At 43.2% G+C, this 25,596-nt stretch overlaps 1 protein-coding gene across 1 annotated transcript; it reads right to left on the bottom strand.

Moving 5' to 3' along the window:
- Positions 1-2,989: 2,989 nt before the first annotated feature.
- On the bottom strand, positions 2,990-13,234 carry LOC115107524 (cholesterol 24-hydroxylase-like). The gene is made up of 15 exons (XM_029630908.2): positions 12,970-13,234; positions 12,642-12,719; positions 12,466-12,547; positions 12,180-12,253; positions 11,878-11,964; positions 11,621-11,759; positions 11,248-11,361; positions 10,529-10,691; positions 10,265-10,330; positions 8,523-8,595; positions 8,343-8,427; positions 7,259-7,369; positions 5,522-5,610; positions 3,952-4,018; positions 2,990-3,777 (listed from the first exon to the last, which is right to left on the bottom strand). Exons 1-15 carry the CDS (start codon positions 13,116-13,118, stop codon positions 3,622-3,624), a joined length of 1,533 nt encoding a protein of 510 aa, XP_029486768.2. The 5' UTR covers positions 13,119-13,234; the 3' UTR covers positions 2,990-3,621.
- Between the last annotated feature and the right edge of the window lie 12,362 nt (positions 13,235-25,596).

A 25,596-nucleotide genomic window follows, 5' to 3' on the forward strand; every position in this document is an offset into this window, starting at 1 on the left:
GTAAACACTTAAAACCCAGGATTCTGTAAAGGCATAACCCAATCAGGATATGTCTTTACTTTTAGCTTCCTGTGTCAACCGGAAGTGCCATAATTGGTGTCACAGGGGCTGTTTCGAAGGGTTAAAAAAGTCAGATCTTTCCAAAACTTCACATGTGCGATTAGGCAACCCTCATGAACTGTAAATCAGTCATGTCTCCCATTAAATTTCCAAGAAAAACTAAAACACACACACACACAGCTTGGAAGGAGGGACAGATTGGGGTGCGTAGAGACAGACAGTGCCTGCAATAGTTAACTTTCTTCAAACTATTAAAGAACCGTCAGACCTAGAGTTCTGAAACTTTAGAAACCTGTTCTAGAGCTCAGGTCGATAGTGCATGGTGAGTTATGTTGCTCTAGAAGGTTCTCGGACCGAGAAACAGCCTCGTACATTTGCAATAACTTCAATTACTACCCTCTGTAGTGCCTTGCAGTCAGAGGCCGAGCAATTGCCGTACCAGGCAGTGATGCAACCATGCTCTTGATGTTGCAGCTCTAGAACCTTTTGAGGCAGCGAGCATAGAAGTGATTTAGCTCGTCTGGTAGGCTTGTGTCACTGGGCAGCTCGCGGCTGTGCTTCCCTTTGTAGTCTGTAATAGTTTGCAAGCCCTGCCACATAAGACGAGCGTCGGAGCCGGTGTAGTATGATTCAATCTTAGCCCTGTATTGACGCTTTGCCTGTTTGATGGTTCGTCGCAGGTCATAGCGGGATTTCTTGTAGGCTTCTGGCTTAGAGTCCTGCACCTTGAAAGCGGCAGCTCTACCCTTTATCTCAGTACGAATGTTGCCTGTAATCCATGGTTTCTGGTTGGGGTATGTACGTACAGTCACTGTGGGGATGACGCCCTCAATGCACTTATTGATAAAGCCAGTGACTGATGTGGTGTACTCCTCAATGCCATGGGAAAAATCCTGGAACATGTTCCAGTCTGTGATAGCAAAACAGTCCTGTAGTTTAGCATCTGCTAAACATTTGGTGATCCTAACGGACCTAAAACAGGGAATATTTACTGGGATTAAATGTCAGAAATTGTGAAAAACTGAGTTTAAATGTAGTTGGCTAAGGTGTATGTCAACTTCTGACTTCAACTGTATATGTACATGTTCTTATTCATCCCTTTACATTTGTGTGTATAAGATAGTTGTTGTGAATTTGTTAGGTTACTTGTTAGATTTTACTGCATAGTCGGAACTAGAAGCACAAGCATTTCGCTACACTCGCATCTACTAACCATGTGTATGTGACCAATAACATTTGATTTGATTTGATGAGGCTAGCATAGCACCTTCTCTGTTGAAATTCGAGATGTTCTATACATGTACATGAGGCTAGTAGCATAGCATCTCACTCTCTACCGAATACGGGTGGTGACGTCAATACCTCACATCGGATATTTAAAAATGTATTAAAATAAGAAGATGTATCCACCAATCCAAAGATAGGAATAGGAGGGAGCTTCACAGCCCACCATTCCGCCCTGTGAACAACGAATTCCATTGTTAGAGTGGAGATGCAGGCATCTCATCACTATATCCAGGATCTGTGCTACTAGTCTACTTGTCCACTTTTAAAGCTGCAATATGTCACTTTTTGGGCGACTCGACCAAATTCACATAGAAATGTGAGTTATAGATCTGTCATTGTCTAAAATGACTCATCTTGAGGTATTTTGTATTTGTGTTTATTATGAATCCCCATTAGCTGCTGCCAAAGCAGCAGCTACTCTTCCTGGGGTCCAGCAAAATTAAGGCAATTTATACCATTTTTACAATACATTCACAGATTGCACAACACACTGTGTGGCCTCAGGCCCCTACTCCACCACTACCACATATCTATAGTACTAAATCCATGTGTATGTATAGTGCGTATGTTATCGTATGTGTGTGTGTGTGTGGGTGCATGTATCTGTGCCAATGTTTGCATTGCTTCACAGTCCCCGTTGTTCCATAAAGTGCTTTTTATCTGTTTATAAAATCTAATTTTACTGCTTTCGTCAGTTACTTGATGTGGAATAGAGTTCCATGTAGTCATGGCTCTATTTAATACTGTGTGCCTCCCATAGTCTGTTCTGGATTTGGGGACTGTGAAGAGACCTCTTGTGGCATGTCTTGTGTGGTATGCATGGGTGTCCGAGCTGTGTTCCAGTAGTTTAGACAGACAGCTCGGTGCATTCAACATTTCAAAACCCCTCATAAATAAAAGTAGTGATGAAGTCAATCTCTCCTCCAATTTCAGTCAGGAGAGATTGACATGCATATCAATAATTAGCTCTCTGTGTGCATCCAAGGGCCAGCCAAGCTGCTCTGTTCGTAGCCAATTGTAATTTTCCTAAGTCTATTTTTGTGGCACCTGACCACACGACTGAACAGGTAGTCAAGGTGTGACAAAACTAGGGCCTGTAGGACCTTCCTTGTTGATAGTGCTGTTAAGAAGGCAGAGCATCGCTTTATTATAGACAGACTTCTCCCCATCTTAGCTACTAGTGCATCAATATGTTTTTACCAAGACAGTTTACAATCTAGTGTTACTCCAAGCAGTTTAGTCATCTCAACTTGCTCAATTTCCACATAATTTAGTACAAGATTTAGTTCAGGTTTAGGGTTTAGTGAGTGTTTTGTTCCAAATACAATGCTTTTAGTTTTAGAAATATTTAGGGCTAACTTATTCCTTGCCACCCACTCTGAAACAAACTGTAGCTCTTTGTTGAGTGTTGCAGTCATTTCAGTCGCTGTAGTAGCTGATGTGTATAGTGTTGAGTCATCTGCATACATAGACACACTGGCATTACTCAAAGTCAGTGGCACGTTGTTAGTCAAAATTGAAAAAAAGCAAGGTCTTATGGGTGTAAACAAGTTGCAAAACATGAGAATGAATATTCTTGGTTTGTCTGCAGGTTCACAGCGACACCTTGTGGATAAAAGTATTCTAATCTTCTGGAGCTCAGTGATGTTTGGTCAATTATTTTATTAAAATTTAGTAAATTCACTCCAACAGAGGCACTGTGGTAATGTTGGTTAGGAAGTTCATCAAAGAAGTTATATATACTTTATAAATCTCTTTATATTATGTGATAAATGGTATACTGCATAGTAACCTTTATATTATGTGATAAATGGTATACTGCATAGTAACCTTTATATTATGTGATAAATGGTATACTGCATAGTAACCTTTATATTATGTGATAAATGGTATACTGCATAGTAACCTTTATATTATGTGATAAATGGTATACTGCATAGTAACCTTTATATTATGTGATAAATGGTATACTGCATAGTAACAACATGATAAGGGTAAATTAACAACAAGGAATCGGTACAAATACAAACACTCCTATGTCAAGTCTGTCCTAGTAACTCTTCATCACATAGAACCGTCATATTTAAGATATTATTTCACCATTGATACAAAGAATAAACATAATTGTTCAAAATCCATTTTCATAAAAAAATTGCTAGATATTCAATAAGGTGCTTCATTGAAAGAAAAAGGTCATTTGCTCCACTAGGAAGTATAAGAAATAAGACAAGTATGTTATAGAGAAGTGCTAGTCATGTTCAGGTCCCAGTCGGGTCAGGCTGCGGGTGTCTGTCCTCTGTGTCTGATGTTACACACCACTCCACTCTTTGGTCTCAAAGTCCCAGTGTCCAGGATGTCAAAGGACTGGCCAGGCAGCAGGCTGAAGTCAAACCTCTGGAGCAGCTTGGCCATCACTACCTTGGCCTCCATCTGTGAACAACAGATCTCTTTAAAGGATGACACATCTGGTGTACTCAACTATAAAAAAGTATATATTGGAGGCAGAAGTCCAGGAGTAATCTAACTAGGATGGATAATAGGATCAGCAGAGAACAATCCCAAATACAGTTGTTTCAATGTATTTCATACGGACAGTCTGCTCACCTGTGCGAAGCTCTGTCCCAGACATGAGCGTGGTCCCAGGGCGAAGGGGTAGTAGCAGTAATAGGGTCTTCAGGACAGAAACAAACACAACGTGTCTGTTAGCTCTTAAAAAGTGACTGAAAGCACAGAGTCCAAATGTGTTTTTCTGTTGCTCATTAAGATAAACTAGATTTGGGGGTGTGGTTCGATATAACATTTGCTGATGTTTGTCCCCCATGAGACCAGGTGGTGTAAAGTACTAAGTTCATCCCTTCTGCCTCTGATTGGGTAGACTCACTAAACACAAATGCTTCGATTGTAAATTATGTCGGAGTGTTGAACTGTGACCCTGGCTATCCGTAAATTAAGAAAACAAGAATATTGTGTCGTCTGGTTTGCTTAATATAAGACATTTTAAATGATTTATACTTTTACTTTTGATACGTAAGGACACTTAAAACCAAATACTTTTAGACTTTAACTCAAGTAGTATTTTACTGGGTGACTTTTACTTTTACTTGAGTCATTTTCTTTTAAGGTATCTTTACTTTTACTCCAGTGTGAAAATTGGGTACTTTTCCCACCACTGCATGAGACACCATAGTAACAAAGCCAGTATCACTTCCTCAAAATAGTCCAAGTTAACTCAAGAAATCTGTAATTAATTGTGTTTTTTGTCGACAAGGTTTTAGTCACGCAATTTTATTTTGTCTTTTGTCTTTTGTAAACAAAGTCAGATCCACTGTTCTGCCATCGGATAGAGCGTAATCACCACAGCTGTTTATCCCGTGTTAGTGGGTGAAATCAAAACCCAACCACCATGTAAGTCATGGCGAACTTTGACTTCATGACCAAAAGTAGCCCTTTCCTGCAATCACTGATCAAAAGTGCCATCTTTGGCCTCATGGGTGGAATATAGTGGCTGGAGCTCTGTCAGAGTGACCATTGAGTTCTTGGTCAGCCCCTTCTCCCCCGATTGCTCAGTTTGGCCTGGTGGTCAGCTCTAGGGAGTCTTGGTGGTTCAAAACTTATTCCATTTAAGAATGATGGAGGCCACTGTGTTCTTGGGGGCCTTCAATGCGGTAGACATTTCTTTGGTACCCTACCCTAGATCTGTGCATTGACACAATCCTGTCTCGGAGCTCTATGGACAATTGCGTCAACCACATGGCTTGGTTTTTGCTCTGACATGCACTGTCAACAGTGGGACCTTATTTAATACAGGTGTGCGTCTTCCTAAATCACGTTCATTCAATTTAATTTACCACAGGTGGACTCCAATCAAGTTGTAGAAACACCTAAAGGATGATCAACGGAAACAGGATTCACCTGAGCTCAATTTTGCAAAAATGTCTAAAAACCTTTTTTCCCTTCGTCACTATGGGGTATTGTGTGGAGATTGATGAGGAAAATAGTTTTTTAAATACATTTTAGAATAAGTCTGTAACGTAACAAAATGTGGAAAAAGTGAAGTGGTCTGAATATTTTCTGGATGCAATGTATGCCAGTTTCAACGAGAGAAGTTCTGCTTGAATCAATTCAAATGTTGTAAAGAAACAATAAAACAATGACAACGTATCGTGTGACTTACTTGGCAGCGTCTGGATGGAACCTCTCTGGGTCAAACTTCAGCGGGTCCTCAAAGAACTTATCCAACCTTCCACAGACATACGAACTGAACTGTAGACAGACAAGATAAGGGAAAACAAAAGATTTAAGACAGTTTAGGAAATAAAATAAGTTCATTGTAACACCAAAACTGTTTCAATATGCTTTGTGTTGTAGTCACGACAGACAAAGATATATAGTTAAGCAAACTTTACTAGGCATGTTGTCAACCAGCACATTAATAAAGTAAGTAAAAACTGGTTTCCGTTTCCTGTGTAACATAAATATGAGTAACATCAATATTGCTACATTAACTAGTGGCAACTGAGCTGCCACCAACTTGAAGGACACGAAACCATATCTTTGCTGGAGTATTGAAACACATGACACGGTGTGTTGTAACACCACTAATATCAAATATTGTGCAACACCTTGCCAGGGACTGGGAGCACTAACAGAACAGGTTGAACACACTACTTTGGTGTTTCGAGTTCTGTTTAGAGCAGAATTAGATCCCTTCTCTTTTGTTGTCATTTCCTTTGTCTATGTGAGAATGGGTGGTGTCCTTATTGAACGTCAAAATGCCTGACAGTTTTGATATCCGTTCATCAAGATCCATTACACAACAAACTGCTTAATACCAATATAGAAATACAGTCTTATTTCTTCAAACATGTACACAACATTGTGTGAAAGAATTATAGTGTAAAAACGTTACCCACAATCCTCTAAAAACAGACTCATGCGTTAAGATAAGAAATACAACGTGATTAAAACCAAAGACTTCCAATGAGTTCAATCAATCTATTGTCTCTCACTTTGGTTATCCTCAGAAAATATAAGTACATTTTGAGTAACATATGCAGTTGGATTTACATTACTTTGGTAAAATTAAATTAACAAATCATTGAAATGACTTGCATTTGTAAACCGTTGATTGTATGAGAAACATAATTTTTGAGTGTTGATGCTTTTACATTCACTGAACCCCCAAAATGGGTTTTCACAACGCTCTCTTAAAAACACCCATATTCAGGTTGAAGAACCACTTTGGGTGTTTCAGAGTTCCTACACTTCTGTTTTAAAACACATTCTGTGTATTAACATTATACATTCAAACACCCAGATCTCAGCTTAGGTGCACTACCTGTCATGGTTTCATTACACAATCATGGTGTTTTGAGAAATTCTATGTTTACATTCTATGTTAACATAAGAAAAGTAAATTATAAAATGATGCTACATTGAGGTATGAGCCACACTGGCTTAGACAAGGATCCTCCATTCCTTTACTACATTGAGGTATGAGCCACACTGGCTTAGACAAGGCTACTTCATTCCTTTACCACATTGAGGTATGAGCCATACTGGCTTAGACAAGGCTACTTCATTCCTTTACCACATTGAGTTATGAGCCATACTGGCTTAGACAAGGCTACTTCATTCCTTTACCACATTGAGTTATGAGCCATACTGGCTTAGACAAGGCTACTTCATTCCTTTACCACATTGAGGTATGAGCCACACTGGCTTAGACAAGGCTACTCCATTCCTTTACTACATTGAGGTATGAGCCATACTGGCATAGACAAGGCTACTTCATTCCTTTACTACATTGAGGTACCACAGCGTATCACATGTTAACACCACAACTAAACATAGAAATATTATCATACAACAGTCATCACTCCTCCACATTGTTTTTGAGGTGACTACTCACGAAGCATGAGACTCCTGCTGGGATGGGGATGCCGTTGATGACGATGTCGTTAGGGATGAAACGAGAAGTGCCTGGTGCTGTAGGGTACAACCTTAGAGTCTCCTTCAAAACCTGACGGGGGGAGATGATATGAATCAAACACACCATGCTGATTAATTGACGATGTGAAGAGTTACCTTTTCTTTTTGTCCTAAACTTGGTGCTCCGGTACCGTTTGCCATGCGGTAGCAGAGAGAACAGTCTCCGACTTGGGTGACTGGAGGTTTTGACAATTTTTTGGGCCTTCCTGACACCGCCTAGTATATAGGTCCTGGATGTCAGGAAGCTTGGTCCCAGTGATGTACTGGGCCGTACACACTACCCTCTGTAGCGCCTTCCGGTCAGATGCCGAGTAATTGCCGTACCAGGCAGTGATGCAACAGGTCAGGATGCTCTCGATGGTGCAGCTGTAGAACTTTTTGAGGATCTGGGGACCCATGCCAAATATTTTCAGTATCTTGATGGGGAAAAGGTGTTGTCGTGCCCTCTTCACAACTGTCTTGGTGTGTTTGGACCATGATAGTTTGTTGGTAATTTGGTGATGTGGACACCAAGGTATTTGAAACTCTCAACCCGCTCCAATTCAGTCTAGTCAATGTTTATGTGGCCTGTAAAGCCCTCCTTTTCCTATAGTCCACGATCAGCTCCTTTGTCTTGCTCACATTGAAAGAGAGGTTGTTGTCCTGGCACCACACTGCCAGGTCTCTGACCTTGTCTCTATAGTCTGTCTCATCGTTGTCAGTGATCAGGCCTACCACTGTTGTGTCATCAGCAAACGTAAAAATGGTGTTGGAGTGGTGGGTGAACAGGGATTACAGGAGGGGACTAAGCACACACACAAAATAGCACATTTCGCTGGGCAGCCATCTCCTCCAGCGCCATTCTATCAGCCATCGTACAACATTGTATAACGTACAATATGGTTTCTGTGTACAGATGCCAGTTCCAATTCTGAGTCCTTGATCTGGTTTGTAGCTCCATTGTTGTCACTGTCAGGTCAATGACAAGACAGCACGCACGAACCTGGGACAGGTAGATCATTTACCTGAGACAGGTAGGTCATTTTCCCCAGGTCGTCAAAGCTGATTTCCTGTTTCATCCCGATGACGTCATCCACTTCCTGCTTCACCCTGGAAATGGCAGAGACAGTCACAAGCTCAACCAACCTGTTTTTATTACAGAAATGATCAATACTGAAAATAGAAATGATGAAAACAAGTCCTACTTTGTCAATATCTCTGGCAGCCTTCCCAGTTCCATGACGGTAAAAGCTAGTTGATTGGCTGTTGTCTCTTGCCCTGTCATGATTAAAACAACAAAAGTACTGTGACTGTTGTTTCTTCAAATTTCACTTGAGCTCGAAAAACTATACTACGAAGATCGATTTAAATATATATATACAGTTTAAGTCGGAAGTTTACAAACACTTAGGTTGGAGTCATTAAAATGTGTTTTTCAAAAACTCCACAAATTTCTTGTTAAAAAACTATAGTTTTGGCAAGTCAGTTAGGACATCTACTTTGTGCATGACAAGAGTAATTTTTCCAACAATTGTTTACAGACAGATTAGTTCACTTATAACTCACTGTATCACAATTCCAGTGGGTCAGAAGTTTACATACACTATGTTGACTGTGCCTTTAAACAGCTCGGGAAATTCCAGAAAATGATGTCATGGCTTTAGAAGCTTCTGATAGGCTAATTTACATCAAAAGAAATCAGCCAAGACCTCAGAAAAAAATGTGTAGACCTCCACAAGTCTGGTTCATCCTTGGGAGCAATTTCCAAACTCCTGAATGTACCATGTTCATCTGTACAAACAATAGTACACAAGTATAAACACCATGGGACCATGCAGCTGTCATACCGCTCAGGAAGGAAACACGTTCTGTCTCCTAGAGATGAACGTACTTTGGTGCGAAAAGAGCAAATCAATCCCAGAACAACAGCAAAGAAACTTATGAAGATGCTGGAGGAAGCAGGTACAAAAGTATCTATATCCACAGTAAAACGAGTCGAGACATAACCTGAATGGCCGCTCAGCAAGGAAGAAGCCACTGCTCCAAAACCACCATAAAAAAAGCCAGACTACGGTTTGCAACTGCACATGGGGACAAAGATCGTACTTTTTGGAGAAATGTCCTCTGGTCTGATGAAACAAAAATACAACTGTTTGGTCATAACGACCATCGTTTTGTTTGGAAGAAAAAAGGGATGCTTGCAAGGCGAAGAACACCATCCCAACAGTGAAGCACGGGGGTTGCAGCATCATGTTGTGGGGATGCTTTGCAAGAAGGGACTGGTGAACTTAAAATAGATGGCATCATGAGGTAGGAAAATGACGTGAATATGTTGAAGCGACGTCTCAAGACATCAGTTAAAACTTGGTCGCAAATGGTTCTTCCGAATGGACAATGATCCCAAGCATCCTTTCAAAGTTGTGGCAAAATAGCTTAAGGACAACAAAGTCAAGGTATTGGAGTGGCCATCACAAAGCCCTGACCTCAATCCTATATAGACTTTGTGGGCAGAACTGAAAAAGTGTGTGCGAGCAAGGAGGCCTACAAACCTGACTCAGTTACACCAGCTCTGTCAGGAGGAATGGGCCAAAATTCACCCAACTTATTGTGGGAAGCTTTGGAAGGCTACCCGAAACGTTTGACCCAAGTTTAAAAAATGTAAAGGCAATGCTACCAAATACTAATTGAGTGTATGTAAACTTCTGACCCACTGGGAATGTGATGAAAGAAATGAAAGCTGAAATAAATAATTCTCTACTATCATTCTGACATTTCACATTCTTAAAATAAAGTGGTGATCCTAACTGACCTAAACCAGGGAATTTTTACTAGGATTAAATGTCAGGAATTGTAAAAACTGAATGTGGTGTATGTAAACCTCCGACGTCAACTGTATATATATATATAGAGATAAATAAAGTATAGCACTTGTTTCAGGGAGACGTACCCGCAATGAAGAATGTCACAAAGTTGTCCAGCATAAGCTCCTCATCATCGTTTGCTATGTTTTCCTCTGAAATTATGGATATATATCAGTTTACAGCATTGAGACAATAGTGCTACTGAAACTCATCAATTACATGACTGTTTTAGCAAACACTTGTCCCACAATGTAACATGCAGAGACACAGGTAAAAGGTTTCCAATGTTAGCCTGGTCCCAGATCAGTTTGAGGCACGAACAGATCTAGGATCAGGCTACTACAACATGCCTTTGCCAGCCGTCTTGAGGATCTGTGTGAGGATGTCTTTTGGAACGTCCTCTCCGTTTTGGACGGCCATTTTCCTCTCGTTGATCCACTGTCTGCCTGTCGAACGCAGCAGCTGACAAGACTTCTTCACCTCGTTGATGAACTTCTTGTTCTTTGGGTAGAGCTACATGTGTAGGATCTTAATTTGATTACTCTTTTTCAATTATGTGAATTTTCCTGCACAGCAGGAAATGCAAATGTGTGTATTGAATGTTTAAAGAGGCTTGGAAAGTTTGTAATTTCCACTTAAAAATGTCAGACTTGATATGCCCTGATGTAAAATGTATCAACCCCTACAAAAAATGTCTATTAATTATAATCGACATAATAATTCACATTTCTTTTGCTGCAGGATTATTTTCCAGCTGTAGCAAACAGGCTCAAAATAAACTCCTACATCTTTAGAGATATGACATCCGACCATTTATTTAAATCCCATCGAGGGAATGTGACTGTAAAACGTATTATGGTGGATTTAGCCACATCTTACAGGCTTCCTACTTGGAAGGGTGGAAACAAGAGACTAGAACAAACTGTTCATGAGTGTCAATTTTTTAAATTGTATTTGTTTCTTATAACACAGGATTTTATCTGATGAAACTGTAGGATTTCAAATAGATCAAGTCAATAAGCCATCGTTCTCGAGAAGCATCACTAACATACTTGATGTCATTATTTACCTGGAAGGTGAAGTCTCTGAGATAGTGGACCATTCCCTTCAGACACATCTCTATAGCGTTGGGGAACGGAGAGTCAATCTCCTTCAGCAGATCCAGCTCCACTCCAAACGCCACCTACAGATGAGATAAAAACAGAGGATTGACAACATCTTACAACATGATAAAGTAAAACTCCTGGTTCAAGTTATGCTAATTATAGCTAGCACATTGGCTTGGTGAGACTAAATTGTATATAGCTTAGGTAATGAGTGTGTTATAACTGCCTGTTATGACAATTTTACTGTCAGATATACATACAAATGTAGCTTTCAACAGAAATAATAAATTGTAGGGGCAGTGTGGGGATCTGAGGGTAACAGGAAGTGACCGTTACCTTAGTGATGACATCCAGTGTCACACAGTTGAACATGTGTTGCATGTTGGCAGCTGTGTTGGTGTCAGCCATGTCCGCCAGTTTATCCATCAGCTTCTCTGCCCTCTCGTTGAACGCACCCATCTGACCCCGCAGGTACCTAACAATACACAGCAATGATGGATGGATGAACAGATGGATGGATTGATCAATGGAGTGATCAATGAGTCGATTGATCAATTGATTATTACATCATGTGAAATGGATAAGTGACTTACAGACTGCTGAAGGCAGGGTCCATTATTCTTCGCTGTTTGTACCACTCATCATGATTCTGTGCTGTGACCAGGCCACTTCCCAAAAACCTATGAAGAAGATGGACAACATAGTATTTACCCTAAGACTGAATAAACTGACCAGTGACCAAGTTGTCCCGTTTGAATGTCTATATGCTCTGTAGGCTACGCATGCAATAACCAGCATTAGGAGGGATTGTGTTGAAAGAGCAAACCAAAACATTGACACAATAAATAGTAGTAGGAAGTATATTTAGATAACATGAATTATACAGAGGACTCACCTCTGTCCAAACAGGTTGAAGAGACGCTTGTAGACCATTGGGGCTTTGGGGTACTTAGGTGACATCAGGACTTCCTGTGGAGACAAATAAAAGTGTCAGTTTGGTTTGAAGGGGGAATTGGGGTAACGTGTTATTTTACAGCACTTTCATTTCAGAAATTAACATGGTAAAATGTATGATTACACTAATCTTGGTTAACCCAGAACTAAAATCTTGCTTAATTTGGTCAGGTGTTTACGTAGTCAGTCCATCAGAGATTATAATTACAGTAATCTCACAGGTTTACCTTGGTGGTATCAGGACAGGTCACAAACAACATCACAACATGCAAACCGTTGATACGGTACACCGGTCCATAAGTCTCAGCCCTGTCAAAGATAAAATATATCTTTATTTATTGTCCCAGAATAAACAACACCTGATTCAATCTATGTGTGTAGCATTCAATAGCATTCAACAAACCATTCCAGAAATTTGTCGTGGACAACTCGACCATTGCTCATCTCCCTCAGCATGGTTGGGGAATGACCAAATATAAAACTGGGGGAGAACAAGAGACGGGTTAATAACTGAAAAATAAGAACGTTATGACATGAGTGATACCTTCACCTAGTGAAAATGAAAAAGACAGGTGAAACAGCGACCCTGACGGCTGTTGAGGTCAACTTTCACCTAGTGTAGTTCCTTATCAACAAATCCGATGCGTTATGTCGCCACTCAATATAGTTGAAACTAACATTTAGCTAAAGCATTTTAAAATAAATATTCAAGTTACATCATACGGACTCACCTTTCCCTTGGTGGTCCCGGTATGTGATCATATTTCAGATGAATATATTTTATGTAAAGACAAAAACAGAGAAATGCGATGAAAATCAATCCAAGCAGGCAAATAAGCAAATAACCGATCAAACCTGCAAAGAAAGAGAAAAGTGCCATATTTCCGAAGACTAGATAGCTCGTGGTGACCCTGCAAACCAGTTATGTGGGCGTTTTTTGCGGGACGGAATTTGGTCACCAGTCGTACTAGTAGTAGAGAGGCATATGTGAAGCGAAAGGGTTTACTCTGCATAAAATATGTCCACGTCAAGCAGATCGTTAATTATTAATTATTTTTGGCTGCGCTTCTGCATTTTCTGGAACACCACTTGTATGGAGCAAGATAGCTGCCAAAAGGTTGAAAATCCATATGTAAATAGTTAGGATTGTAAGAAAAGCCATGCGTGAAACATGAAATGTAAACTTTAAAATAGATATGTAAATGTACAAACCCTATGTTCCGACTATGAATGAACATTAACACGTTCAATTATTACTTTACAACTCCCTTCACTCGGTTAGAGATCTTTTAAATACAGTTCATTCAGGAAAATATTCAGACCCCTTCCCTTTTTCCACATTTGTGACCCGTTTCAGGGAACTAGGCATATGTCGCAGGTCACTACTTAACAGAAGAGCCGTTTGAAAGTAAACATATTATTCTAATCAAAATATGTTTTTGGGCAGAAATGCCTTCTTGAACATGTGAACTTTCATGTGCCTTACAAACAAACTTGTATGTCATCTGTAAATATGAATAAAATTGTTAAATTACGAGCCTAGCCACAGAAAAAGTTCACAACCTTCCCGCAAGCCATGATAGACTGAGATAATGAGTGGGCTGGACATGCCGAGAGATGAGTTTGGATTTGTCTGCCAAATAGCACACTTCTGTCTATTTGAGATGGTCAGTATGTCTAGGTAATCCTGTCTAACTCAGATTGTTTATTCATTTATCTATTATGTAGTAAAACTGTTTAAATGTTGCTCACCACTTTCTGGAGGACCAAGTTTTGAAATTAGCGATAAATCGAGCATGATAGCTAAGGAGATGGAGAAAACACCTGTCTCCAGATTACATCTTCAAACTAAGGGCAACCATGGCATCCGACAGGAGATGTGTCCATCCATGAATGATGTGCACTGGTAAGATACTCTAGCTAGCTACATTTTCAGATATTACACGTTTCTAATTTTGACAGAAAGTGGTTTCATTTCAAGTTAGATTGTACTGTTAGCTAGATAATGTTAGCTGGCTGGCTCGCTATCTAATGTTACATTTATGATCTAATTATTTGTATCTCAGAGCCATTTGCTTGGCTAGCTATAGCCTAATATTAGCTAGTTAACATTGAACCTGGTTGGTTAGATACCTGCAGATTAATGCAGGGTAGAAACATCATGAGTTGGGATTATGGTTCATTGTTTACCTAGCTAGCTAGCTACATGACTTAACAAAAGACTCCACTATGCAAGTAACCATTTCTGTTGCGTTTGTAAATTCAGTCTGGCCATCTTTCAGAGCACTCTCGTCTGTGTGCCAGAGCACAGAGTAACTGATGAATTTACGAACACTCAACACACATTCAACATGAGTAAACGTCGGCAAAAAGCGCAATTAAATTGTTGCCAGCAGCACAGTTACAGGCACCAATGCTCTGGATAACATGAAAACAGCCTAACCAGCTCTGCTTGGGCGTGTAATGTTTAGAGTGGGGTGTTCTCTCATTTGTGTCTAGAAGTAGCTAGCAAGCTAGCCAATGTTAACCAGCTAGCTTGTGTGCTTGAGTGCCGTTATGAGGTCAGAACGTTTGGATCAACCCTACTCATCGGCCAGAGCATACGGTGTGCGCTCTGAACCTCTCAGAGAACTAAACTCTCTGAATTTACCAACGGATAATCTGACAGCGCATTTGCAGTCACCAACGCTCTGGATAACATAACCGCTTAACCAGCTCTGCTGGGGCGAGTAATGTTCATTGAGCTGTTGTCTCATTTGTGTCTGGAAGTTCGCTTGGGTGCTTAACTGCTGTTGTTAGTACAGACTGCTCAGATCAACCCTTAAAGAGATGGGTGGGGCTAAATCTTAAGAGGCTGTGAACGATGCTGAATGGGTGTAGTCAAAAGGAAGCTCTTCAGTAGGCACCAACTCATGCAAAGGCCATTTTCTCAAAAGTGAGTTTGCAAGTTTATCAACCAAACTACTTTCCCATTGTTCCTCAACTGTAGGGTATGATATACCACTTTGTAGCTCTGAGTCTACTTTTATCCAATGTAAAAAATAAAAAAAAATCATTTGTGCCGGTTGGTCACATTTTGTTACGTTACAGCCTTATTCTAAAATTGATTAAATTAAATGTTTACCTCATTTATCTATACACAATAACCCATAATGATGAAGCAAAAACAGTTTTTTTTCATGTAAAAAAAAACAACAACACAGAAATACCTTATTTACATAAAAAACTGAGCTCATGTGCATCCTGTTTCCATTGATCATCCTTGAGATGTTTCTCCAACTTGGAGTCTACCTGTGGTAAATTTCTTTGTTGGACATGATTTGGAAAGGCACACACCTGTCTCTATAAGGTCCCACAGTTGACAGTGCATGTCAGAGCAAAAACCAAGCCATGAGGTTGAAGAAATTGTCCATAGAGCTCAGAGACAGGATTGTGTTGAGGCACAGATCTGGGGAAGGAAGCCAAAACATTTCTGCAGCATTGAAGGTCCCCAAGAACACAGTGGCGTCCATCATTCTTTAACAGAAGAAGTTTGGTACCACCAAGACTCTTCCTAGAGCTGGCCGCCTGACCAAACTGAGAAATCGGGGGAGAAGGGCCTTGGTCAGGGAGGTGACCAAGAACCTGATGGTCACTAACAGAGCTCCAGAGTTCCTCTGTGGAGATGAGAGAACCTCCCAGAAGGACAACCATCTCTGCAGCACTCCACCAATCAGGCCTTTATGGCCAGACAGAAGCCACTCCTCAGTAAAAGGCACATGACAGCCTTCTTCTAAACAAGATTGAACTCTTTGGCCTGAATGCCAAGAGCCATGTCTGAGGGAAACCTGGCACTCTACCTACTGTGAAGCATGGTGGTGGCAGCATCATGCTGTGGGGATGTTTTTCAGCGGCAGGGACTGGGAGAATAATCAGGATTGAGGCAAAGTACTGAACGGAGCAAAGTACAGAGAGATCCTTGATGAAAACCTGCTCCAGAGTGCTCAGGACCTCAGACTTGGGCAAAGGTTCACCTTCCAACAGGACAACAACCCTAAGCACACATCCAAGACAATGCAGGAAGGGCTTTGGGAAAAGTCTCGGAATGTTCTTGAGTGGCCCAGCCAGAGCCCAGACTTGAACCGAATCTAACATTTCTGGAGAGACATGAAAATAGCTGTGCAGCGACGCTCCCCATCCAACCTGAAAGAGCTTGAGAGGATCTGCAGAGAAGAATGGGAGAAACTCCCCGAATATGCGTGTGCCACGATTGTAGCATCATACCCAAGAAGCCTCGAGGCTGTAATTGCTGCCAAATGTGCTTCCACAAAGTACTGAGTAAAGGGTCTGAATACTTATGTAAATGTAATATCAGTTTTCTATTTTTTATAAATGAGCAAACTTTGATTTATTTTTTTACTGTTTTTGCTTTGTCGTTATGGGGTATTTTGAAAATGTTGGAATAAAGCTGTAACGTAACAAACAAAAAAAAGAGGCAAGGGGTTTGAATAGTTTCCGAATGCACTGTCCAGGCTGCATCACATCCGGCCGTGATCTGGAATCCCATAGGGCAGCGCACAATTGGCCCAGCGTCGTCCGAGTTTGGCCGGGGTAGGCCGTCATTGTAAATCAGAATTTGTTCTTAACTGACTTGCCTAGTTAAATTAAGGTTAAATTAAAAATATATATTTAAACTGTATGTACATACTATTGCCAGTAATGTGGCATCTGCAAAGGACAAGAACCGAATGTAGCTAATCGAATGTAACTAGTCGAATGTAACGTAAACTCACCCCAATTCCGTACAAATGTGCGCAACCGCAACATTCAAACGATGCTACAAAGAAAACTAATGGGACTGTAGCGACTGTGTTGACGTCAAAATCGGGGGTGTGAACTAGATTTCTATTCAAGCGTTGATCGACATGGTAATGGCTCTATAGTATTGGAGAAAAGTTGAAAAAAACTGACCCTCCGTTACATCTAGACGTGTCATGTCGTAACGTACAGCACGCATAAATAAACCATTTCTGTCTTACAATCTCTCTCCATCAGGTGTAGCACTACTCTCATCCTTTCAAAACAAGAAATGGACAGTGACGGGGGTAAGGGGGAATACGTAGTCTTTTTTTTGCCATTATTGCATGCAATCATCATTCTCAAAGACGCTGTTTACATCTAAGATCACTTTAGCACCGCCCTAAAAACCTGATTCAAATTCGACACAAACCTTCAAGTAGGTATGTAATGACACATTATATCAACTCTTTATAGTGTTTGATTTACATTTTAGAGGCAATAAGGTGATACGTTTAACTGATCGAGTGAAAAAAAAGCAATTTTCCCACACAAACATCTCTCCTTCTCACTATCACACATTAGCTTCACTTCCCCACCCGCCATTTTTAATAAGACCCGACGGGGCTCATTGCCTGCTTGAATTATGCAGAAACGGGCAGCGTTTAGGTCATGTAATTGATTATGTTGGAAAGGGGAGAAATTGTGCTTTACAATGGTATTGACATTACAGTTGATCTGGAAGTATTACGTTTTTGGGGCGCTAAATAAGGGCAATTGTACGGACCAAGGCGATGTACGAGTTTACGTGAGTTTACGTTAGCTAGTTGAAGATAGCTTGTCAACTCTAGCCCAGACCTTAAGTCTGGGCTATAACCTGTCCTGAGCCAAATAGCCAAGTGGTCCCAAATGGTCAAGACTATCTACAGCCTATTCTTATTGCCAGATCTGTTTTCCCTATCAGCCACTGCACATACATCTTCAACTCTTTTGTTAAAAAATGAATTTAGAGGCCTGTGAGCTTGGGTCTCTTTTTAAAGAGAGCTCTATAATAAAAACACAAATAGAGTTCTAAAATTGTTCCGCAAGACAACAGTCCCCAAAATGAGAGCCTAAATTGCAATGCCTACAAGTTCAAGGCCTATTTTTTTTTTTTGGATAAGCCTAAATTAAACATTGAATTATTAAAGTGATAGGCTAAAGAACTTTGGGGAATTTAGATCATTTTGAATACCCACATGGATTTCAATAAACAAATGGATGCATGGTTTCAGAAGGACATCTTCTGAGGCTGAGGGGTGCTTTTCCAAAGGCGCATGGTGCTGTGGTGCTGCATGGAGATCACAAGCTCTTCAACTGGACAGCAGTGTCGCGATGGAGGGAATAGCCTATATGGAGACTACCTAAGACCACTGCAACAGAGTTATTGTAAGCTTATGCCAGACTTGGCCTACGTTTAACCTCTCCCTTATGTTCATGACCCGATTCATATAAATCATGTCAATTTATTTGTACATTAATTTGAACCCACATACAGAATATGCTTTGGCAAGATTTTGAATGATGAAATCATGTAAAAATATTCTGTAACAAAAATATTAAGAGTGACAAAGACTCCAGTGGTCATACACAATTAATAGATTCACATTTATTATAATTCTATGATTCATTATTCCTGGTAATTACAGTTGAAGTCGGAAGTTTACATACACCTTAGACATTAAACTCAGTTTTTCACAATTCCTGACATTATTTCCTAGTAAAAATTCCCTGTTTTAGGTCAGTTAGGATCACCACTTTATTTTCAGAATGTGAAATGTCAGAATAATAGTAGAGGAATGATTTATTTCAGCTTTCATTTCTTTCATCACATTCCCAGTTTACATACACTCAATTAGTATTTGGTAGCATTGCCTTTAAATTGTTTAGCTTGGGTCTACCTTTAGGGTAGCCTTCCACAAGCTTCCCACAATAAGTTGGGTGAATTTTGTCCCATTCCTCTGACAGAGCTGGTGTAACTGAGTCAGATCTTCAGGCCTCTTGCCTGACGAGACTGAATCCTTGTCACGCAAGGTGGGCCATGTACTTTACCCGTTTTGTGTTTACCCTGTCCTACAGACCAGGTTCCCAGAATATGAAGAAGGATTGTCGCGGCTGTATGTCACAGAGGAGCGGCCCATGGATCAGACTCCCATACTCCCGGCCTCCTGCCTGGTAGCGCCGGTCGTGTGGGAGCTGGACGCAGACATTGAGCAGGCGTTCCGTACATAGGCCGCTCCCCTCCAGTGTCCCGTTGGGCGTCTGTACGTTCCATCTGCTGTCGGTGACCAGTTGATCTATTGGGCGTCACCCACCCACACGTCACCCTCCTCTGGTCATCTGGGAATCGGTCGGACGGTGCGCTGTCTGACTGGGAAGTACTGGTGGCCCACCTTGGCTAAGGACATGAGGGTGTATGTTTCCTCCTGCTCTGTGTGCGCCCAGTGCAAGGCTCCTATGCACCTGCCCAGAGGCAAGTTACAACCCGTTCCACAACGGCCGTGGTCGCACCTGTCGGTAGATTTCCTGACCGATCTTCCTCCCTCACAGGGTAACACCGCGATCCTGGTCGGTGTGGTTCGTTGTGTCCTCTCCTCTCTTTGCCCGGCCTTACAGACTGTGGAGGCCTTGTTTAGACACGTCTTCAGGCAATACGGGGTGCCTGAGGATATAGTGTCTGATCAGGGTCTCCAGTTCACGTCGAGGGTCTGGAAGGCGTTCATGGAACGTCTGGGGGTCTCGGTCAGCCTTACCTCAGGTTTTCACCCCGAGAGTAACGGGCAGGTGGAGAGAGTAAACCAGGATGTGGGTAGGTTTCTGAGGTCCTATTGCCAGGACTGGCCGGGGGAGTGGGCAGCGTTCGTGCCCTGGGCAGAGATGGACCAGAACTCGCTCTGCCACTCCTCCACTAACCTCACCCCCTTCCAGTGTGTATTGGGGTACCACACGGTTCTGGCTGCTTGGCATCAGAGTCAGACCGAGGCTCCTGCAGTGGACGACTTGTTCTGACGCGTGGAGGAAACATGGGACGCCGCCCATGTCCACCTTCAGTGCGCCGTGCTGTGCCAGAAAGTGGGCGCAGACCGATTGCACCGGGGGACCTTGTCTGGCTCTCAACCTGAAACCTGCCCCTCCGCCTGCCCTGCCGGAAGCTGGGCCCGCGGTTTGTGGGGCCATTCAAAGTCCTGAGGAGACTGAACGAGGTGTGTTACAGGTTACAGCTTCCCCCCCGATTACCGTATTAACCCCTCATTCCATGTGTCTCTCCTTAGGCCGGTGCTGGTTGGTCCGCTCCAGGAGTCTAAGGTGTGGGAGGTTCCTCCGCCCCCTCTGGACATTGGGGGGCCCCCGGCGTACTCCAAGGTCGGAGTCACCGACCTTCTAGCCATCGCTGATCCTCTATTAATTTTCCTTTGGTTTTGTCTTGTCTTCCATCACACCTGGTTCCAATCCCATCAATTACATGTTGTGTATTTTACCCTCTGTTCCCCCTCATGTCCTTGTCGGTGATTGTTTACTGTAAGTGCTTGTCTGTCCTGGTGTGCGTTGGGCTATGTACCCATTTATTTAATTATTCTGTTTTCCGTTGGGTTTTGTCAATAAACTGAGCCGTTGGAAACACAGTTATTTCTCTCCTGCATCTGACTTCTCTGCCGCCAGTTCGCACCCCTTACAATGGGAGGCACACAGTACTACACAGAGCCATGACTACATGGAACTCTATTCCACAGTACTACACAGAGCCATGACTACATGGAACTCTATTCCACATCAAGTAACTGACGCAAGTAGTAAAATTAGATTTAAAAAACAGATAAAAAACACCTTATGGAACAGCGGGGACTGTGAAGCAACACAAACATTGGCACAGACACATGCGTACACACCCACATACGACAACATACACATGGATTTGGTACTGTAGATAGGTGGTAGTGGTGGGGTAGGGGCCTGAATGCACACAGTGTGTTGTGAAATCTGTGAATGTATTGTAATGTTTTAAAATTGTATATACTGCCTTAATTTTGCTGGACCCCAGAAAGAGTCGCTGGTGATTTGGCAGCAGCTAATGGGGATCCATAATAAATACAAATACAGTAACATAGCAGATATGACTGACTTGCTTAAACAAATGTGGTTTCGACTGACAAGTCAGACATGCAAACTATGGCATAAGGGATGACGAACAGATAATTGGCAATTTCAATTAAGACATTATTGAGCGAGCTATGAGGGACGTAGTAAATATAAATATTTGTTCAGCACTTTTGAAATGTACAGCGACAGAATTCAGAACATGGGCCATTCTATCAGTTTTCTCACTGTACACCAAGTCAGAACCATAGGATAAAAACTGGGGGCATATAAGCAGACAATGAAAGCTCTTTCAATATTTAAGCATGACATTTCTCTAAGACAGGCTATAGGCTAAATGTGCATCACCAAGTCAGAACAGTAGGTTAAGTTATGAGGAGAAAAGGGACCAAATTATTAGGGTGAGGCACATGATGTCATGTATTGTCATGTTATGTCTTGTCCCTGTGCTTTCTCTTCTCTTCGTTTCCCCCTGCTGGTCGTATTAGGTTACTTTCTCTCTCTCTATCGTTCCGTTCCTGCTTCCAGCTGTTCCTCATTCTCCTAACGACCTCGTTTACTCTCTCACACCTGTCCCCTCTTTTGCCCTCTGATTAAGTCTCTATTTCTCTCTCTGTTTCTGCTTCTGTCCTTGTCGGATTCTTGTTTGCTTTGCCCTTGTCCCGTCCTGTCGTAATCTGCCTCTTCATCAGATGCTGCGTGTGAGCAGGTGTCTCTGTCCTCTACGGCCCGCGCCTACCCGGAGGGACCAGCAGTCTGTTGCCGCTAGCCCTGCTATTCTCCTCTACTACTAGAAGGGGGACTCTCCTGTAAAGATAGAGGATTTATGTTTTCCCTGTTTGGACATCTCCTGTAAAGATTGAGGATTTATGTTTTCCCTGTTTGGACATTAAAAGACTCTGTTTCTGTTAAATCGCTTTTGGGTCCTCACTCACCTGCTTAACAGAAGAATCCGACCAAGAATGGACCCAGCGACTTCGGATCCTCTCTACTCAGCCGTCGAGATCCAGGGAGCGATGCTAGGCAGACACGAGCAGGAATTGTCTGCTGCTCGACATGCCGTTGAGACCCTGGCCGCCCAAGTCTCCGACCTCTCGAAACATATTCACAATCTCCGCCTCGATCCACCGGCTACTTCCAGGGCTTCCGAGTCTCCGGAGCCCAGAATTAATAACCCACCGTGTTACTCTGGGGAGCCCACTGAATGCCGCTCGTTCCTCACCCAGTGTGATATTGTGTTCTCTCTCCAGCCCAACACGTACTCCAGGGGTACAGCTCGTATCGCCTACGTCATATCTCTCCTTACTGGACGGGCTCGTGAGTGGGGCACGGCAATCTGGGAGGCAAGGGTTGAGTGTACTAACCAGTATCAGAACTTTAAGGAGGAGATGATACGGGTTTTTGATCGTTCAGTTTTTGGGAAAGAAGCTTCCAGGGCCCTGTCTTCCCTATGTCAAGGTAATCGATCCATAACGGACTACTCTATAGAGTTTCGCACTCTTGCTGCCTCCAGTGACTGGAACGAGCCGGCGTTGCTCGCTCGTTTTCTGGAGGTTCTCCACGCGGAGGTAAAGGATGAGATTCTCTCCCGGGAGGTTCCTTCCAGCGTGGATTCTTTGATTGAACTCGCTATTCGTATAGAACGACGGGTAGATCTTCGTCACCGAGCTCGTGGAAGAGAGCTTGCGTTATCCGTTTCCCCCCTCTCCGCATCACTACCATCTTCCTCCACTGGCTCAGGTGCTGAGCCCATGCAGCTGGGGGGTATTCGCATCTCGACTAAGGAGAGGGAACGGAGAATCACCAACCGCCTCTGTCTCTATTGCGGTTCCGCTGGTCATTTTGTCATTTCATGTCCAGTAAAAGCCAGAGCTCATCAGTAAGCGGAGGGCTACTGGTGAGCGCTACTACTCAGGTCTCTCCTTCAAGATCCTGTACTACCTTGTCGGTCCATCTACGCTGGACCGGTTCGGCAGCTTCCTGCAGTGCCTTGATAGACTCTGGGGCGGAGGGCTGTTTTATGGACGAAGCCTGGGCTCGGGAACATGACATTCCTCTCAGACAGTTAGGGAGCCCACGGCCATGTTCGCCTTGGATGGTAGTCCTCTCCCCAGGATTCAGCGTGAAACGCTACCTTTAACCCTCACTGTCTCTGGTAATCATAGCGAAACCATTTCTTTTTTGATTTTTCGTTCACCTTTTACACCTGTTGTTTTGGGCCATCCCTGGCTAGTGTGTCATAATCCTTCTATTAATTGGTCTAGTAACTCTATCCTCTCCTGGAACGTCTCTTGTCATGTGAAGTGTTTAATGTCTGCTATTCCACCTGTTTCTTCTGCCCCCTCTTCACAGGAGGAGCCTGGTGATTTGACAGGGTGCCGGAGGAATATCATGATCTGCGCACGGTCTTCAGTCGGTCCAGGGCCACCTCCCTTCCTCCTCACCGGTCGTATGATTGTAGTATTGATCTCCTTCCGGGTACCACTCCCCCGGGGTAGACTATACTCTCTGTCGGCTCCCGAACGTAAGGCTCTCGAAGATTATTTGTCTGTAGCTCTCGACGCCGGTACCGTAGTCCCTTCCTCCTCTCCCGCCGGAGCGGGGTTTTTTTTTTGTTAAGAAAAAGGACGGGACCCTGCGCCCCTGCGTGGATTATCGAGGGCTGAATGACATAACGGTTAAGAATCGTTATCCGCTTCCCCTTATGTCTTCAGCCTTCGAGATCCTGCAGGGAGCCAGGTTTTTCACTAAGTTGGACCTTCGTAACGCTTACCATCTCGTGCGCATCAGGGAGGGGTGCGAGTGGAAAACGGCGTTTAACACTCCGTTAGGGCACTTTGAATACCGGGTTCTGCCGTTCGGTCTCGCTAACGCTCCAGCTGTCTTTCAGGCATTAGTGAATGATGTACTGAGAGACATGCTGAACATCTTTGTTTTCGTTTACCTTGACGATATCCTGATTTTTTCACCGTCACTCCAGATTCATGTTCAGCACGTTCGACGTGTCCTCCAGCGCCTTTTAGAGAATTGTCTTTATGTGAAGGCTGAGAAGTGCGCTTTTCATGTCTCCTCCGTCACATTTCTCGGTTCTGTTATTTCCGCTGAAGGCATTCAGATGGATCCCGCTAAGGTCCAAGCTGTCAGCGATTGGCCAGTCCCTAAGTCATGTGTCGAGCTGCAGCGCTTTCTCGGTTTCGCGAATTTCTATCGTCGTTTCATTCGTAATTTCGGTCAGGTGGCAGCTCCTCTCACAGCCCTTACTTCTGTCAAGACGTGCTTTAAGTGGTCTGTTTCCGCCCAGGGAGCTTTTGATCTCCTCAAGAAGCGTTTTAAATCCGCTCCTATCCTTGTTACACCTGACGTCTCTAGACAGTTCATTGTCGAGGTTGACGCGTCAGAGGTGGGCGTGGGAGCCATTCTGTCCCAGCGCTCCCATTCTGACGATAAGGTCCACCCTTGCGCGTATTTTTCTCATCGCCTGTCGCCGTCAGAACGTAACTATGATGTGGGAAACCGCGAACTGCTCGCCATCCGCTTAGCCCTAGGCGAATGGCGACAGTGGTTGGAGGGGGCGACCGTTCCTTTTGTCGTTTGGACTGACCATAAGAACCTTGAGTACATCCGTTCTGCCAAACGACTTAATGCGCGTCAGGCTCGTTGGGCGCTGTTTTTCGCTCGTTTCGAGTTCGTTATTTCTTATCGTCCGGGCTCAAAGAACACCAAGCCTGATGCTTTATCCCGTCTCTTCAGTTCTTCAGTAGCCTCCACCGACCCCGAGGGGATTCTCCCTGAGGGCGTGTTGTCGGGTTGACTGTCTGGGGAATTGAGAGGCAGGTAAAGCAAGCACTCACTCACACTCCGTCGCCGCGCGCTTGTCCTAGGAACCTTCTTTTCGTTCCCGTTCCTACTCGTCTGGCCGTTCTTCAGTGGGCTCACTCTGCCAAGTTAGCCGGCCACCCCGGCGTTCGGGGTACGCTTGCTTCTATTCGCCAGCGTTTTTGGTGGCCCACTCAGGAGCGTGACACGCGTCGTTTCGTGGCTGCTTGTTCGGACTGCGCGCAGACTAAGTCTGGTAACTCTCCTCCTGCCGGCCGTCTCAGACCGCTTTCCATTCCCTCTCGACCGTGGTCTCACATCGCCTTAGACTTTATTACCGGTCTGCCTTCGTCAGCGGGAAGACTGTTATTCTAACGGTTGTCGATAGGTTCTCTAAGGCGGCTCATTTTATTCCCCTCGCTAAGCTTCCTTCTGCTAAAGAGACGGCACAAATCATCATTGAGAATGTTTTCAGAATTCATGGCCTTCCGTCAGACGCCGTTTCGGACAGGGGTCCGCAATTCACGTCTCAATTTTGGAGGGAGTTTTGCCGTTTGATTGGGGCTTCCGTCAGTCTCTCTTCCGGTTTTCACCCCCAGTCTAACGGTCAAGCAGAACGGGCCAATCAGACT

Source organism: Oncorhynchus nerka, linkage group LG24, assembly GCF_034236695.1.
Source record: "Oncorhynchus nerka isolate Pitt River linkage group LG24, Oner_Uvic_2.0, whole genome shotgun sequence".
In the NCBI taxonomy this organism is placed as follows: Eukaryota; Metazoa; Chordata; class Actinopteri; order Salmoniformes; family Salmonidae; genus Oncorhynchus; species Oncorhynchus nerka.

Bases quoted from the DNA above. Each gene is read 5' to 3' on its own strand.
- LOC115107524 (XM_029630908.2), bottom strand. From the start codon at position 13,118: ATGGCACTTTTCTCTTTCTTTGCAGGTTTGATCGGTTATTTGCTTATT. The intron at 5,611-7,258 runs GTGAGTAGTCAC...GTCTGTCTACAG, and splicing joins CAGCAGGAGTCTCATGCTTC to TTCAGTTCGTATGTCTGTGG. The intron at 4,019-5,521 runs GTAAGTCACACG...TCTGTCCTGAAG, and splicing joins TTCCATCCAGACGCTGCCAA to ACCCTATTACTGCTACTACC.